The 15,999-nt window shown below is 27.9% G+C and overlaps 1 protein-coding gene across 1 annotated transcript in view; it reads left to right on the forward strand.

The window, feature by feature from the left end:
• Positions 1-14,983, forward strand: part of LOC111681064 — a 59,605-nt gene extending 44,622 nt beyond the window's left edge. Inside the window, exons 4-10 of the mRNA XM_046946923.1 lie at positions 3,850-4,239; positions 11,634-11,717; positions 11,817-11,954; positions 12,035-12,174; positions 12,243-12,608; positions 12,667-14,467; positions 14,525-14,983. Coding sequence (XP_046802879.1) covers positions 4,075-4,239; positions 11,634-11,717; positions 11,817-11,954; positions 12,035-12,174; positions 12,243-12,608; positions 12,667-14,467; positions 14,525-14,671 — 2,841 coding nt within the window. The 5' untranslated portion in view covers positions 3,850-4,074 and the 3' untranslated portion in view covers positions 14,672-14,983. The remainder of the gene's footprint in view (positions 1-3,849; positions 4,240-11,633; positions 11,718-11,816; positions 11,955-12,034; positions 12,175-12,242; positions 12,609-12,666; positions 14,468-14,524) is intronic.
• The last annotated feature ends 1,016 nt before the right edge of the window (positions 14,984-15,999 follow it).

Genomic DNA, 15,999 nt, shown 5'->3' on the forward strand with positions numbered 1-15,999 from the left:
GAACTGAACTAGAACTAAACTAGAAATGAACTAGAACTGAACTAGAACTGAACTAGAACTGAACTAGAACTGAACTAGAACTGAACTAGAACTAGAACTGAACTAGTACTGAACTAGAACTGAACTAGAACTGATCTAGAACTGAATTAGAACTGAACTAGAACTGAACTAAAACTGAACTAGAACTCTACGAGAAATACAAGTAATATTTTCTCCTTTGGGTTTTAATATCATCCTTTCAACATTGTTTATTGTGTCAGTTTTTGGCTTGTATTGCATTTTTTCGGATCTTCCTGTTGTAACACATTTTTATAAACATCCTCATATATGAAAATAATCAACTAATGTTTATGTTGTGTCATGTTTATGTACATGAACATGTATTCCATTAAAAGGAATCGCAAAAAAGAGAAAAACTGAAACTAAACATAAACACAATTATTTGTATTAAAATACAAATTGGTTTTTATTTTCATTTTACATCTTTTGATAAGTCAAAGAAATAACTTTATTAACTGAACAAAACTGAATGTATCTCATTTCGTTCAAGCTAATACAAATACTACAAATAGCCTACGATATTTATCTATTTTAACTACAAGATATTGAGTCATGATAACTGAGAGTATAGTAACATGTATAAAAATAACTTTTATAAAGCATACTTTCTGGCCTTTTGTTACTTTGTTTATAATAACCATTAAGAATTCATAAGCCAATTAACCGGCATGAATTATATATTAGGAATTTTACTTAAAATTGGAAATTTACTTTATTCTCACAGGATGCATGTTTAAGGTGTTTTGTATTAAAGTGAAGTTACATTTTGTTGCAGATAAAATGTTAAATGCATTTTATATTTAAGTAGACAACCAATCTTTAATTAAGTTTATTGGCTGTGTAGGCTGTTAAGATGACTAGGACACTAACAGAATCACCAGTTTTATCCAATATCCAATCCATTACAATATTTTGTTAATGTCATTACAAATGTCGTTTCTTGTTGTTGTTTGGCTAAACATTTTATTAATGACCTTGCATACAAATTAATGAATTGATATACAAAATGTTTTTTGAATTTGTATTGCTACTGGTGTGTAGATAAATAAATGTTTCGTTTAACTTAATTGATGCTGCAGAATATTAATATATGTACAAATTTCTGCAATGTCCACATTTTGAGAATAAAATGTATACAATAAATTTAAATAATTGTTTTGTGTTTAAATTTAAGTAATAGATATTTTATTAGAAATTAGTATATGAAGGCCATAATAAAGGATTCAAAATTTAGATTTTTTATAATTTAGAAAAATTTCTAGAAAAATTAAAATTTAAAAAGATGATATTAAAATATTTTTTTTTTGAAGATTGACTATAAAAAGAAATTTTGTTGAAAATTTTTATGAAAAGATTTATATTTTGTATAAAAATGCAAATTGGTTGCAAGCTCCACAAAAGTGCAATGCTACAAAACCGATCATTCTTTCCCAATCAGTCATAGTTTAATGGACTAAACCTCTATACGTATTAGTTGTAGACATCGACAACTTCTTTTTGTTAAACATCCTAATGCCTTTACAAATATTTATAATTAATGACCAATCACAGGCGCAACCACAACCAACACTATTAAGTAGAAAAAAGGGCCTTAAACAAAATCTTGTTAAGCCTTTCAGCTACTCAGTTAGTCATTCGATCATTCATTTAGTCGGCCATCTCATATCACTAAGCAACTTAACTTTAACGTTGACTTTAACTTAAGCCACTAGATAGATAAAGCGTTGAGGTGATAAATATTCAAATTGGCATTAAAGCTTAAGCATAAATATGAAAACACACTTAAATATACTCATACCAGAGAAAAGAGAATGCAAAAAAGGAAAACAACAACAAAAAAATATAAAACAAAACATAAAAACGATTTGCATAGATATAGGTACTCACACCACATAAACTAACACCATTACCAACTTGACCACGACCAGTAGAAGGAACATCAGCAGTTCCGCCACAAAGATGAACACAAATATTGCTACTAAGTAAATGACTTAAAGGTTAATTGACAACATATGAGAAGCTAATGCTGCCTTCCTGTTAGGGATAGATATGGGTATGGATGGGTTCAGTGGTTACTGGGTTGTGTCGACTGGTCGTGTCTAAATGTGGTTGCTTCATCTATTTAGTAGATGATATGAATTGTATGTTTGCAAAGAAATGTGTCCTGGATGTTTGTTAATTATGGTAATTATAAAAGTAAGTCGGCAAAATTAAAAAGGAAAATACAATTGTTATTGTATGTGTATCTATAAAAGACTAGAAATATGCCAAACATGGAGCAAGTATATCTCTGTGTGGTTTTCTAAGTCATATTGGTTGGCAAGGGTGCTGTAGATTCTTTTCCATGCCACAAACATTTATATATGCACCTCTGTATGGCACTACATGTTGCTCATTTATTTTCCCCCCTTTACACTGTCTTAATTTATGTCTGTCTCAAGAAATTTGTAAATGGATTTTATAACTTTTACGTTTCCCAAGAATTATTCTAGGCAGCAAGTATAGTAGTATTAGTAGAAGTATTTAGCAGTTTTAAAGATACTTTTATGCGTTTGGTTTTGCAATTTAAAGACTTAAGTTGTCTGCTTGCATATGGGAATTTTTATGTTACTTAGTTGTTTTATTCATTTTTCAGATTATTAATCTTTGGTAAATTTTTATGGCTTCAGTTTAGAAGAAAAGCTTTAAGATAATTATTTTTTAAATAAGATTTTTCTAGTAAATAATTAGAGGAGATAGATGTCTGAGATGTTTGCCATGAAAATGAAAAATGATTTGTAATTATAATATTAAGGTTATATTCTAGTTTCGAATAGAATTGTATGGGAATAATAAAGATTACTATGAAATTGAGAAAGATTTTATTCTATATGCTTAATAATAATGAAGATATTACTTACAGTATTGCAGGATTGAAGTTGGAAATAAGACAAAATCTGAAAAATAAAAATACAAATTAATACAAAAATTTTATAAAAAAAATAATTTTTTGTTAAAAAAAAATATATTTTTTAAAAAATACAAAAAAGAGAGAATTAGAAGTTTTTCTATACAAAGAGAAAATTTTCGAAAATATTCTACAAAAAGAGAGAACTTTCGAACATTTTCCATAAAAAAGGAGAAAATGAAAATGTTTAAAAAAGGAGAATTTTAGAAAATTTTTTATAAATAATTAAAAAAATATTTTTTTTAAATGTTCAAAAAACTTAATATCATGTTGATGCCCATGTAATAAGTGTTAATGTCACATATCGGAGAAAGGGCAAATACTAAAGTCCTCAAATTTGTATAGTCGATTATGGTATCCATATGAACAGGGAAAAATATGAGTTAATTAATATATATTGTCCAATTAACGGTCTATGTCGTATCGTTGTATGTCAATGGAATGAATGATCATTCCATTGAATTCATTCCTATAAAAAATGAATTCTCTTAGGAATTAATTCAATAGAATATATAGCCTAGGAATTCAGCTTTAGAATTTAAATTCAAAGAATGATTTTAAAGAATGATACATTCAAAAATTTAAAACCGAATTAAAAATATAAGGGAATTAATTCCAAATAGAATTCATTATTTTCAAGCTTTGAAATCAACCATACAACACCTATTATGAATTGGACAAATGTAAACATATTTCCTTTTATAATTCACACAAAAATCACAATACAATCAATTAGTTAAACAAACATTTATTATAACAAAATATTCTAAATATTTACCACTTAACAATTATATACATATCAACTAATTACCATTTTTCTCCCTCTTTTATTTTCGTTTCAGATGTTGAAATAACCATAATTTTCAAATAATTATAATTAAGTCAACAACATTGAACAAATTCATTCACAAAAAGCACGACAATCAAGAACAATAAACACCTCTTTCCAAAAATAAAACATTAAAAACAAAAGAACTATTTTAAATTCCACCCAAAATAAACCCAATCTAGCAGTAGTTTCCAGGAAAATTCTACACACAGAAGATCCCCACAAATAGAAAAACAAAATGAACGAAAAATATTCTATAAAACTGTTGCCGTTAGCGGCTCTACTAGTCATGAGTTGTCTACAATTTGTTAATGTAACAGCACAATCGAATTATGTGCAACATGGTGATAGTGGAAACTATACAACAAATGGTTTACCCGAGGAAGCCACGCTCGATGGAAAGGTAAGAGAGATAGAATAAAAGAACAATAACAACAAAATCATCTATGTATCTGCCTAGACATAAAACAATGTAAAATTAAGTTTGATCATATTTTCATATTCTAACATCTAACATGACATGTTGTCAGTTTCTATGGAAATTTATCACAACTTCTACAGCAATATTATGTTTGCAATTGTATAAATCTGTTGTTACTGTTTGTTGTCCTGACTGAATGACTAAAGTGCATCATCGTATTGCCAGGTTTATTTTAGTTTTTGTTTCATTTGACTAGTATGATGTCTCGGTTGGATGTGAATTGTTTAGTTGGTTGCAAACATCATTTCAGTTTTTTAAACCATAATTTCTCATATGTCACCACATTCAATGGTGACATATTCAAATTTATGTTAGATTTAAAATAGGAATACACTGAGAAAAATTAATTTGTCGTTTTTTTTTATATAACATTTTATTTTCATTAAAACTTCTATTTTATATAAAATTTCACTTCTGGAAAATTTTTTAAAAATTCCTCTTTTCATAGGAAATATTTCTTAAAATTTCTCTTTTAATAGATTTTTTTAACTTTTTAGAAATTTTTGAAAATGAATGTTTTACCATAATTGTTCTTTGTACTTTTGTAATTGTCATTGGATCATTTCTTTTTTAATTTTCTGTTTGTGTAACGAACGTTTTTATGCATATTTTCATTTGCATGCATTGTTTTTAATAAAAAATGTCTAAATTGATATTGTATTGCATATAAAATAGTACTTTTAGCCAAGCCTATAATTTGTTTTTCTCGACTTTTTTTCTCCTTGTCTACACATTCATAAAGTTCATAGACAGGCTATAAAATCATATGAAAAAAAACACACATCCAGTAAAGCAACAGACAAACGTTCTAAAGAATTTATAATAATATTTTTCCGTTCTCACATTCTCAGACGTAGAGACATTTGGCCACAAAACAATTCGTGTATTATACTAATAATTTTATAAAAAAATAAAATTTTATTACTGAGATTTTTTTCGTGTTGTTTTCAAATGTAATATTTTTTTATTTAGTTTTTTCATATGAGCATCTTTTTTTATGTCTCATTTCAAACGGAGCATGTATGTGGACGTGTTAATGTCTTTGATTAGAAAGAACTGATGTTAAAATATTTTTTTGTTTATATTTTATCGGTTTTTATTACAAAAATATATTTATAATCTTCTATGAAAGACAACTTTTTTCAAGAAATATTTTTAAAGAATACAGTTGTTCGATATTTTCTATGAAGAAACAGAAAAAAAAGAACTTTTTGAAAATTTTCTATAAAAGAATAGGGTTGTCTATTAAATGTGATAATTTTTAGAAAATCTTCTATAGAAAAGTAATATTTTTGGAAAATTTTCTATAAAAAGAAAATTTTTTAAATGCTTCTATAAAAAAGAAAATTTTCTGTAAAAAATATGTAATATTTATTTAAAATACTGACATTCTCGAAAATTTTCAAAAAGTCTTCTTTAAGATGAGAATTTTTCAAAAATTGTCTATAAAAAGATATTTTTACAAAAATCAAATAGTATGATTAACTAACAAAAAATTTTTAGTATTATTTTTAAATTTTTCCTTTACGACAATTTATAAAAAAAAAAATTAAATTTTTATACAAAAGAAATGTTATCAAACATTTTTCAATAAAGAAAAGAGAACACTTTACAATTATAAAATCCTTTTAACATAAAAATTAAAAAAATCTATAAAAATGAAGAAATTTATACGAAAATTTTCTTATAGAATTTTAAATAAAAAGAAATTAATTTAGATTATTTTGCTCGTTTAATTAGTTTAATATTCTTTTGACATTGTTTGTTTTGATTGTTTTTTATTGTGAACATAAACCTATGACTTGCTACAAAAATCTGTTCACAATCACTGTTACTACACTTTAGTAGATACAATATACAACTTCCACGAAATTCTTCTTAACCCTTTCAGTAACTCATGGTATATTGAATAAAAGTAGTATTAACATGTTATGAGTGGTCTTGCTATTTTTTCTTTTTGAAAAATTTCTACAATAAAACTATCTGTATAGACGTCAAATATGTTAAAACATTTTCTAATAATTGCAGAAGAAATTATGCAGATTTTATATAATTATAATTTATGTTAATCAAAACTTAAAAGATTAAACAAATCTTACTTTGTTCTAAAAACAGCTTAAAGGCATTTTGAGAAATCTGAATATTTCAACATATTAACTTATTCAAATAAACAGTATAAAAATATTTTTAATGGTATATAACTTTAAACTGAATATGCAAAACACAATTATTTAATTATAAAATTCTATGTATAAATCATACAATACGTAGACATTTAACATTTCTCAGAATAGCAAATACTTGTAAAAGTGATATTTTACAAATGAATAAAAAGCAAGCCAAAGTGTTAATAATCGGGCATAGCCGACCATATGATAGCTTCCATCACCGACTATAATAAAGATGCTGATTATCTTTTTAACAAAATACTTCAATTCCGAAATAGTTTTACTTATTTATGTCAAAAAGAAAATATATTTTCTACAAAAGGGCTCATATGGGGGTAGGGGTAATTTCCTGAAGGAGGGTTTATATAGGGTCTAGGGTAAAATTAAACGAAGTCGTGGCGACTTTTTTTTTAAATACTACTACATTTAACATAATTATGAGCCCTTTATTATGGGGGCTAGGTGAAATGCTAGGTGTAGGACCAATATCTCTGGGTGATATAAACATCAGCACGCAAAATATCCTCCTTCTTTAATAGTGTAGGGTATAAAAACATTCATATGTTTATCAAGAAAAAGACAGTATGAATGAAAGAAAGAATAAGGAAGCTGATTTAAAATTCCCTATAAAATCCCATCACTTTAATTTAGGCATGTAATTATAATTCCCGCAATACTGAAATGTTAAGTAATTACAAAACAACATATCGTAGAAATACAACATAACTGTCGCTGCCAAACAGCTGAGGTACTAACTGAATGACTTGCCTTGCACTTGTAAGTGTGTAGCTTGCAGTGTTTTCATTATGATTAAAAATTCTGCATATTGTTACAAATGTAAAAAGTAGCGGGAGATGTTATGAAAATAGTTAAAGATACAGTGGGACTAGAAGAAAAATTACGACAAAATACTATTTCGAAGAATACTTTTAAAAGTTCCCGTTTTGTTGAAAGATTTTCGAAAAATTTCCTTTTCTCGTAAAATTTCTTGAAATTTAAATTCTTTCTTTCTTTAAATTCTTTTATATATTTTTGATAAATTCTCTTTTTCTAGAAAATTTTTGAAAAACTCACTCTTTTTATAAAATTAAGAAAAATTCTATTTACCCTTTTATATGATTTAAAAAAGTCTTTGTTTTTATAGAAAAGATTACAAAAATATCTCAGTCTAAAAAAAACTTCGAAAAAATCTTTTTATACAAAGTTTTCGAAAAAATTTAGTTTTTTATAGAAAATTTTCAAAAACATTCTCCTTTTATAGAATATTTTTGAAAAAAATCTATTTTATAAAAAAAAAAAATTTTCTTTTCTAGAAAGTTTTCTAAAAATTCTTCTTTTTAAAGAAAATTTTCGAAAAATTATACTTTTATATAAATTATTCGAAAAGAACTCCAACTTTACCATGTGTTAAATAAAATTTTGTGTCTGAAAACTTTTACCATTAACTGTATATTTTTAATGTATTAAATGAATATAGCTGCAGTAGTATCTATTATGTAAGTCATTATACTCTCATTGTACATTGCATACAGCAGTTTTGTTTCCCAACAGAATGTTACATTGCGCGATTTTTTTCATTCATTGAATAAATCTATTACTCTTACTCCTTCCTTGCCGAAGCATCCACAAAACATTACAATCGTTATAAACTAGAGCATATTTTAGTAGTAAGATGCTAATTAAAATAAATGACTGTAATACTAAATTACAAAACGAGTAAAATTGTATTTGTTTTGTCTTCGTCGTTATTTTATAAACCAAATGAATTGAAAGTAGTAATTGTGGCAAAAAGGCAATACAGTTAAGAGTTTTCAATGTTATTTGATAATGTTAAAGTATAAAATTAAAAAGTGTTTTTTTTTTACCCAAAACGAATTACTCTTTAATAATATTTTCAAAGAATTCTATGTTTATTTATTTTTTAGTTGTATCTTCTTAGTTGTGCAACTTAAGTAAGACAGAATAAAAGGTAAAATATTGCATAAATTAAATTCTAACATTGTTTTCTGGAATTTTATTTTACACTTCACTCCCACCCATTTACTTGGTAAATAAGCCTTTTGGCAGAAAAACACATCTGTATAGATTGTATGTGTTTTTTTGTTACTGTTTTAACTTTAACTTACATTTGCATACCAAACACGTTTCTTAAACATACATTTCAATTTTTCGAATGTTTTTCTACAATTTTTAAATATGTATTTGGTATTCATACATTGATTTCAGCAAAAAAGAGAAAAAAAATGGAAAAAAATTATAAACAGCTTAATATTGGCACTACACTTAAAGTTTAATTTATATGTTATGCTCCCTACATCCTGTATATTGTCCTGTATATTGTGGCTTAAAAACTATCTATTATTTCTTCTTTTGTAATTGAGCGCTTGATGGACATTTAAGTTAAGTGTTTAAAATCTTAATTAATTAGTAAACGAGTTTTTTGTTTGATTGTTGTCGTTAAGTAAAACTAATTAAATATTAATTAGTTAAGAAGCTTGTTGAGTATTTATTTTATTTATAATTAATGATTTTTATGCACTTTAAATGATAATAATGCAAATCTTATAATTTTTAATGCAATTTTATTCTGCTAAATATTTAAGGTCATAAATGTTATAAATTGATGCTTTAACAAACTAACAGCAAATTATGGAAAGAAGTTGCATGAATATTTTTTTGATTTATGTCCAGGAGAATGGAACTACGGCGAAAAGGTCTAAATAATGGTTGAGGAATAGAACTAGTATCAAACCTATTTTTTTAAAAAGATTTTAATTGTCAAAAAATTTACTTCTGGTTTAATTTTCAAAAACAATCTTTATTTTATGGAAATTATTATTTTTTATAAAATTCGTTCAATTCAAATTTTAGAACTTTTAAAAGTTCTCCTTTATAGAAAATTTCGAAAACTTCTAATTTTATAGAAAATTTTAAAGAATATTTTCAAGAAGTCTTTCCCTTATAGAAAATTTTCAAACTATTATTTTTTTATAGAAAATTTTTATAAAAATCAATACTTTTAAAAAATGTTTATATATAGGAGTTATTTTAATAGAGAATTTTTGAAAAACTCTCTTATATTAATATATTCGTTAAATTTTTTCAACATTTTTTTTTTCACCCAGAATTTTTAAAAATACTCGGAATAGGATTTTTTAGAAAATGTTCAAAAATTGTGTTTTAATTATATTTTCAAAATATTTTTTTATAAAAATGTTCGTAATATTCTCTTTTAATAGAAAATGTTTGAAAAATTCTTTATTTTTTTTTTTTTTTTTTTTTTGATATTTTTGAATGCTTCGAATTTAAACAAAAAAAGTTTATTTTGTTTTATACAAAAATTTAATAACATTAATAGAAATTTTTTTAAAAATTCTCTTTTATAACTATTTTATTTTCAAATAACCAAATTTTGGAAAAATCCTTTTTTATAGAACATTATCAATATGTGTTTCTTTTGTACATTCTCATTAAAAAACCTTAGTTAAACTCCCACATTGTGTAAGAAAGATGTCTCATAACTACACGTAAGGCTACTGAATATTAAACTAAAGTTAAACCGGTGCCACATGTATACCCGATCTTACTTTTAGTTTTGAGACACAAAATTATACCACCGAACGAGAGCAACAACAATGGGAGAATTTTCCAGAACTCTACAAATATAGATTAAACAATACTGGTAACTGTATATACAGTTTTTCTAAAAAAGTCTTTGATTTTCTATTACTTTAAAGCTTTGTATTCTTAAATAAATGGAAAACAATATTTTCTTTACATTATCAGGCCTGTCACATAATTCCATTCGAATCGAAAGTTGAATTAACTTTATTAGTTTTCTTCTTCAAAAAAGGAAAATAAAACCTTTTTAAAATGAAACCACTGTGACAGGCCTGTATATTCCTTAACAATGTTTAGCTCATTGTTAAGTCGAACATAATCCGCACACCATTATTTAAACCGAAAAAATATCTATCTCTGTAAAATTTCCTCTAGTAAACAGACATTCATTCATTAATTCCCAATATATATATATGTATGTATGGACACTTGAATGTTGACGTGTATTTACATACATACGTAAATAAATATGTATGTTTGTAAATAATATATGTATTTTAGTAGAAAAGTGTGAATGTATGTAAAGGACTGATATGACCAACAAAATTTTTTGTTGCTATTTTTCCCACAGGTCCACAACAACAACGAATTAAACATAACATTTGAATTTTACCAATAACAATTTTTGTTGTTTTGGAATCTTTGCAATATGGGTATTTGTGTGATTTTAGTTTAAACTACAATTGTCAACATTCAAAATATTATATTTGGCTTTCACTGCGTATATGTAGCTAATAAAAATATATAGTTGTTGCTAAAAAAATATGACTACTTTTATTTTCTAGGGTTTAATGCCAATATGCGCTAAAATTTTTAAACAATATACTGCATCTAATATACATGTATATGACAAACACATACATATTTGAATATTAGTTTGCCAAAAATTTTATTTTTTTTTTCAAAATGTAAATTATATATCTAAAGCCGGAAATTTTAAGCAAAAATTACTTATTTAGGAAATGAAAAAATAATAAATATTGGACTATGGACTGACTATTGCGATTATTTTTCTTCTTTCACATTTCTGTGAAGTTTATGAAGTGTGTGGTCTTGCCAATAATTTTTTTCAAGGAAAAATATGCAAAATATATGAGAGTTTGTATGGTTTTAACATTAACGTTTTTACGAGTTTTTAAGTAAATATTTACATTAAAATGTGGGAACTTTTTATGGCCAATCTTAAGTGTTAATATTTTCAATGTTATCAACTTATATAATGGAAACGTCAAATAAAAATGTAACATTTTGTATAAATTTTAAAGATCTATATATGGAGACTTTAAGGAAGAAATGACGGGGACGTAGAAAGAATTTTGGTTCTCTAAATCTCGATTTACCATTGCAATAGTAATATGAAAGTCGAAGTATACCCTACTCTCTTTGTCAAAAAAAAAAACTTCCAACATTTTGTAAAGGTCACAAAAGTTAAACCAAAACTACATTTTTTAGCTAAATTTTTTTGTTATCCTATTGTCAATCGCCACTAAAGAAATAATTTATATATTTTCTTTGTTCTATTCGCAGGTTACCAAACTAGACGATATTAGTCCTTTGATTTTTTTAAATCGTACTAAAGCAGCCCTTAATTGTGCAGCCGGTTCTATGCAGGTTTGTTTTTCCAACTACTCCTTCCTTCTATTAAATAACTTTTAATATTATAAAATATTAATTACAATTAAATTTAATTAATTACTTGCACACCAATAGGTTGATATGAAATTTAATGAACCCTTTCATGGTATTATACAAGCTGATTACGATCGTAGCAGTGCTTGTCGTGTTAATGGTAAAGGTGCATTAACTTATAGATTGGAATTGCCATTGAAAGGATGTGGCACTCTGCAGGTATTAAAATGGAAATTAATTGCTTTAATATGCATTCAAATGTAATAATAATTATTTTGTATATTTTACAATTAACCTAGAATCCAACACGTGTTTTTACCAATAATATTATTGTACGTTTTCATGCCAATTTGGAAATGGATGGTGATGAGATTATAACAATTGTATGTCGTTATCCCCCACCAATACCATCACTGCCACCTGCCTTACCAGCTCCCATGTATGTTCTCTATTACAGTTATAAGTGTTAATAAAGTAAATAAATTTATCGTTTTATTTCGTTTAAAGCTTAAATCCCATTGCTGCTGGTACTGTGGTCCAACCGCCATTGAAGGGCATTCAAATCCTAATGATTATATGTGCTATCATGTTCTTAACTTTATTGTTGTTGGGTTTGGCCGTTTCATATTATTGCTTGCGTAGCCGTCCTATACCAGTGGTTCGTCGTCTTCCTATGTCAATGGGAAGTGGTTCAGAAATTACTAAACTCAGTGGCAGTAGTTTGGGTGGCATTGGAGACTTTGAAGGTGTTAAAATACCTAGAGCTCATGCCCCCTTAAATACGGTTCATAGTTCTTCGGGTAGTGAAGGTGCTTTAATACCTTCCGACTATCCCAGCGAATCACATTCCGAAATTGAAGAAATCGATACGAGGTAATTTGAGATATGAAACTTATTTTTTGTTTTATATTACAATTTTTCCTTCTTGCAGATCCCTGCCTTTCAGCTCAGCTGGAAGTTTCGAAAATCGTGCTTTTGTCCAAGAGACTTCAAGCATTTATAGCGATCATTATGGTCATACACAAGAGGTACAAGCTGCCAATGCGGTCGCAACTGCCATACCTCGTCATCCCATTGCCGTCAAAGAAACCTCATCGCCGAAATTCGATGTTCAAGTACGTGTTAAGAAATCACCACCCCCACCACCTTCTCCACAAACTTCGGATACCGAAAGTGTGGCTACACTACGTCCCGATCGCAATAATCTTTCTACAATTATGGAAACTCACGAAGACCGTGAAAGTATTGTTACAATGGAATCACTGCCAGATCAAGAGGAAACTGTACACACACAATTTGTCTACACACCCGATATACACTCTGCACCCCAACATTCTGAAATTACAGTGCCACCACCACCACAACCTGTGTTCTCCGTCTATACTCGTACGCATCATGAAGTGGTTGATGGCCGTCCTGAAACCTGGTCTGATTACACAGATGGTCCAGCTTTGAGTGAAATTACCGATGTAACTTCTCGTGCTCCTGATTTGCATTCGGTGGCTGAAATGGTCGATACTTCACACTTTGTCGAAACGGAATATATACCACCAGAACCTCCAATTGTCATTAAGAAACCTCAGATAACCTCTCATACAGTGGATGATGTATATTTGCGTACCATTACTGAGAAGAAGACTATTGAAGACATTGAGTCTCATAAACGTAAGATAACTGAATACAAGGCTAAAGCTAAGCCACTGCCACCACCCATACCCGATCCAACTTGGGATGTTAAGATACGCAATTATCCCACCGAACGTGAACAGCAACAATGGGAGAATTTCTCAGATATTTCTAGCGTTTCTGGTCTAACATTGACCCCAAAAATGGAAAGATCCGAATTGTCATTGCCTCCCATGAAACACACTGAACTACCACAACAGATCTATGATAATAAACAACAATTGACAAGCCCTCAATTGGTAGGTAACATGAAACCCATTGAAATACCACCAGCCGATAAAGCTGTACCCAACTGGGATGTATTGATAAGAATCTTAGAAGAACCGGAAATGTCAGAGGCTGATGATGCCAGTTCTGTACACTCAAGTGTGCATCCCTTGACACGTTATCTCAGCTATGATGATAAGACCAAATGGAAAGAAATTATTACCACTGAATCATCATTGCGTACCATGTTAACGGAGGCTGTGGTTAAGGAAGATTTCGAACGTATACGTTCGGATACCAGATATGAACGTATATTTGAACCTCAAGCTTGGGATGTTATCATACGTATTTTGGCTCCTCCCTCTGATGATGAAGGTGATGTTGAGCTCAGAGCTCCTAAGCGCGGCAAGAAGACCCAACCTTGGGATACACGTTCCAGACGTAGCTCTCTACCTACCCTCTATGAATATGATAGTGATGGTGGTTCTAGTGTACGCACCATACGCATGGATCCTTCAATGCCCATCAATCCTAATGCCTTTAATACACAACGTTCCAGAAGATCTTCACGTACTTCTTACCACACCGATCACAATGATTTCCGTTCTATGTCTGAGGTGACCGTAGACTTTGGTAGATTAGACAATATGTCTAATGCTAGTTCATATTATCCCATGCAATATGATGACGATGATATGTCCGAAAGACGTTCATTCCACAGATCTGTAAGTCATCCTTCGTTGGCTCGATCAAATAGTGAATTCACCGAACACTGGGCAGCACCAGAAGATATGTCATCACCAGAGGGAACTCCTACACCAAGAAGATCACAAAAATTGGTATGTGTAAATGATAATGTTAATTTAGCAGTAATTTAAAGATCTATTTAACTTTAGACCACATTCCAACCACGCGGAGTGCCAGCACCACCACCACCACCCCGTGCCGGACGTATGGTAGCTCAAACGCAAAGTGAATATGTTGAAACAAGACGTACTTCATCCTACCGCACCGATACTGAACCTAGACCCAGAGAATGGTAAAAAATAGTTAAACTCCTTGAAGTTGTAAAAAGTTTAGAAGCGGCAGGAACCGCTAGATAAGAATTAAATGAGACAAAACTTCCAGCTTACAGTTCTCTTAATGCCTCCCTATTTCTTATAAGGGTTTTAAAATAATGCTCTAGTTTTTACACTGGTCTTAAATAAAACTTTGTTTTCTCTAACGTTTTCTTTCTCTCTATCTATCTCTTTATTGATTTATTTTGCTTTTTCTTGCTTTGTTTAACAATTTTGCTTTGCTTTTTAATGCTACTTATACACTGAGAGAAATTTAGTTTTACAAATAATTTCTAACACAAGTGCCAATTGACTCAAATAATTAAAAAATATAAACTATATTTAATAAAATAAAAATATATATGTATTAAAAACAAATCTTTCCTTGAAATGAAATTTGAATTTTAGTTTTTAAAATTTTTCAAATTTATAGATATCAGCAATTTGTAAATTAAAAAAAAAAACTTTTTTGCGTTTTTTCTTAAAATAATTTTTATTAATTTAAGTTTAGCTATTAATAAATTTTGTAGAAATTTTCTTTGTCATAAAAATTTTTCTTAGTCAAACTAGAAAAATAAACGTCACTCAAAACTTAAGGTGAAAATGCTGTAACAAATATATACTGAACAAAATTTGAAACAATTTAAGAAACTTTTTTTCTAAATACATAGAAGGCCTTATTTTATAAAATTCAATTAATCTGAACAATTTAGAAATTCATTTAAAGCCATTTTAAAATTTTATTGACACGGGGACGTATGATTGATATTAATTTCGAGTAATTTTTTATTTTTATCAATAAAATGCCATTTTAAAGTTAAGACTTTGAGTTATATCAGAACACAAGAAAATCTATATAAAATTCCCTTTGATAATTTTTAGAAAAATCATTTAAACTTTTAAAAATATAAGTTTTTACTCAAATAATTTAGAATTAAATATATTTCTTTGCCTTAAATTTAAAAGTAAAATCGTTTATTAGTTGTCAGAAAAATTAGGATAAAATTTTTGTTTAAATGACCATGAAAGTGTATCATTTATTACAACCTTTATCATTGTCTATTTAGACAGTTAATCAAAACAACTGTCATTGAACTTAAATCTGGGCAAACAGAAATTTGTTCTTGTTAGTAACTGATAAAATTTCATTTTATTTTATTGATTTAAATTTCATACTCTTCTTTTTTTTGGAGATTTTGAAAACATATGGAATAATTTTTTTTGTTGTCGTAAAAGTATTAAAGTATAGATTTTGTATTCATTTTAAATTGGTCTAAAAAGAGAAAATTTAAGCAAAATGTGGAAAGTATAAT

Source organism: Lucilia cuprina, chromosome 3 (assembly GCF_022045245.1).
Source record: "Lucilia cuprina isolate Lc7/37 chromosome 3, ASM2204524v1, whole genome shotgun sequence".
Lineage (NCBI taxonomy): Eukaryota > Metazoa > Arthropoda > Insecta > Diptera > Calliphoridae > Lucilia > Lucilia cuprina.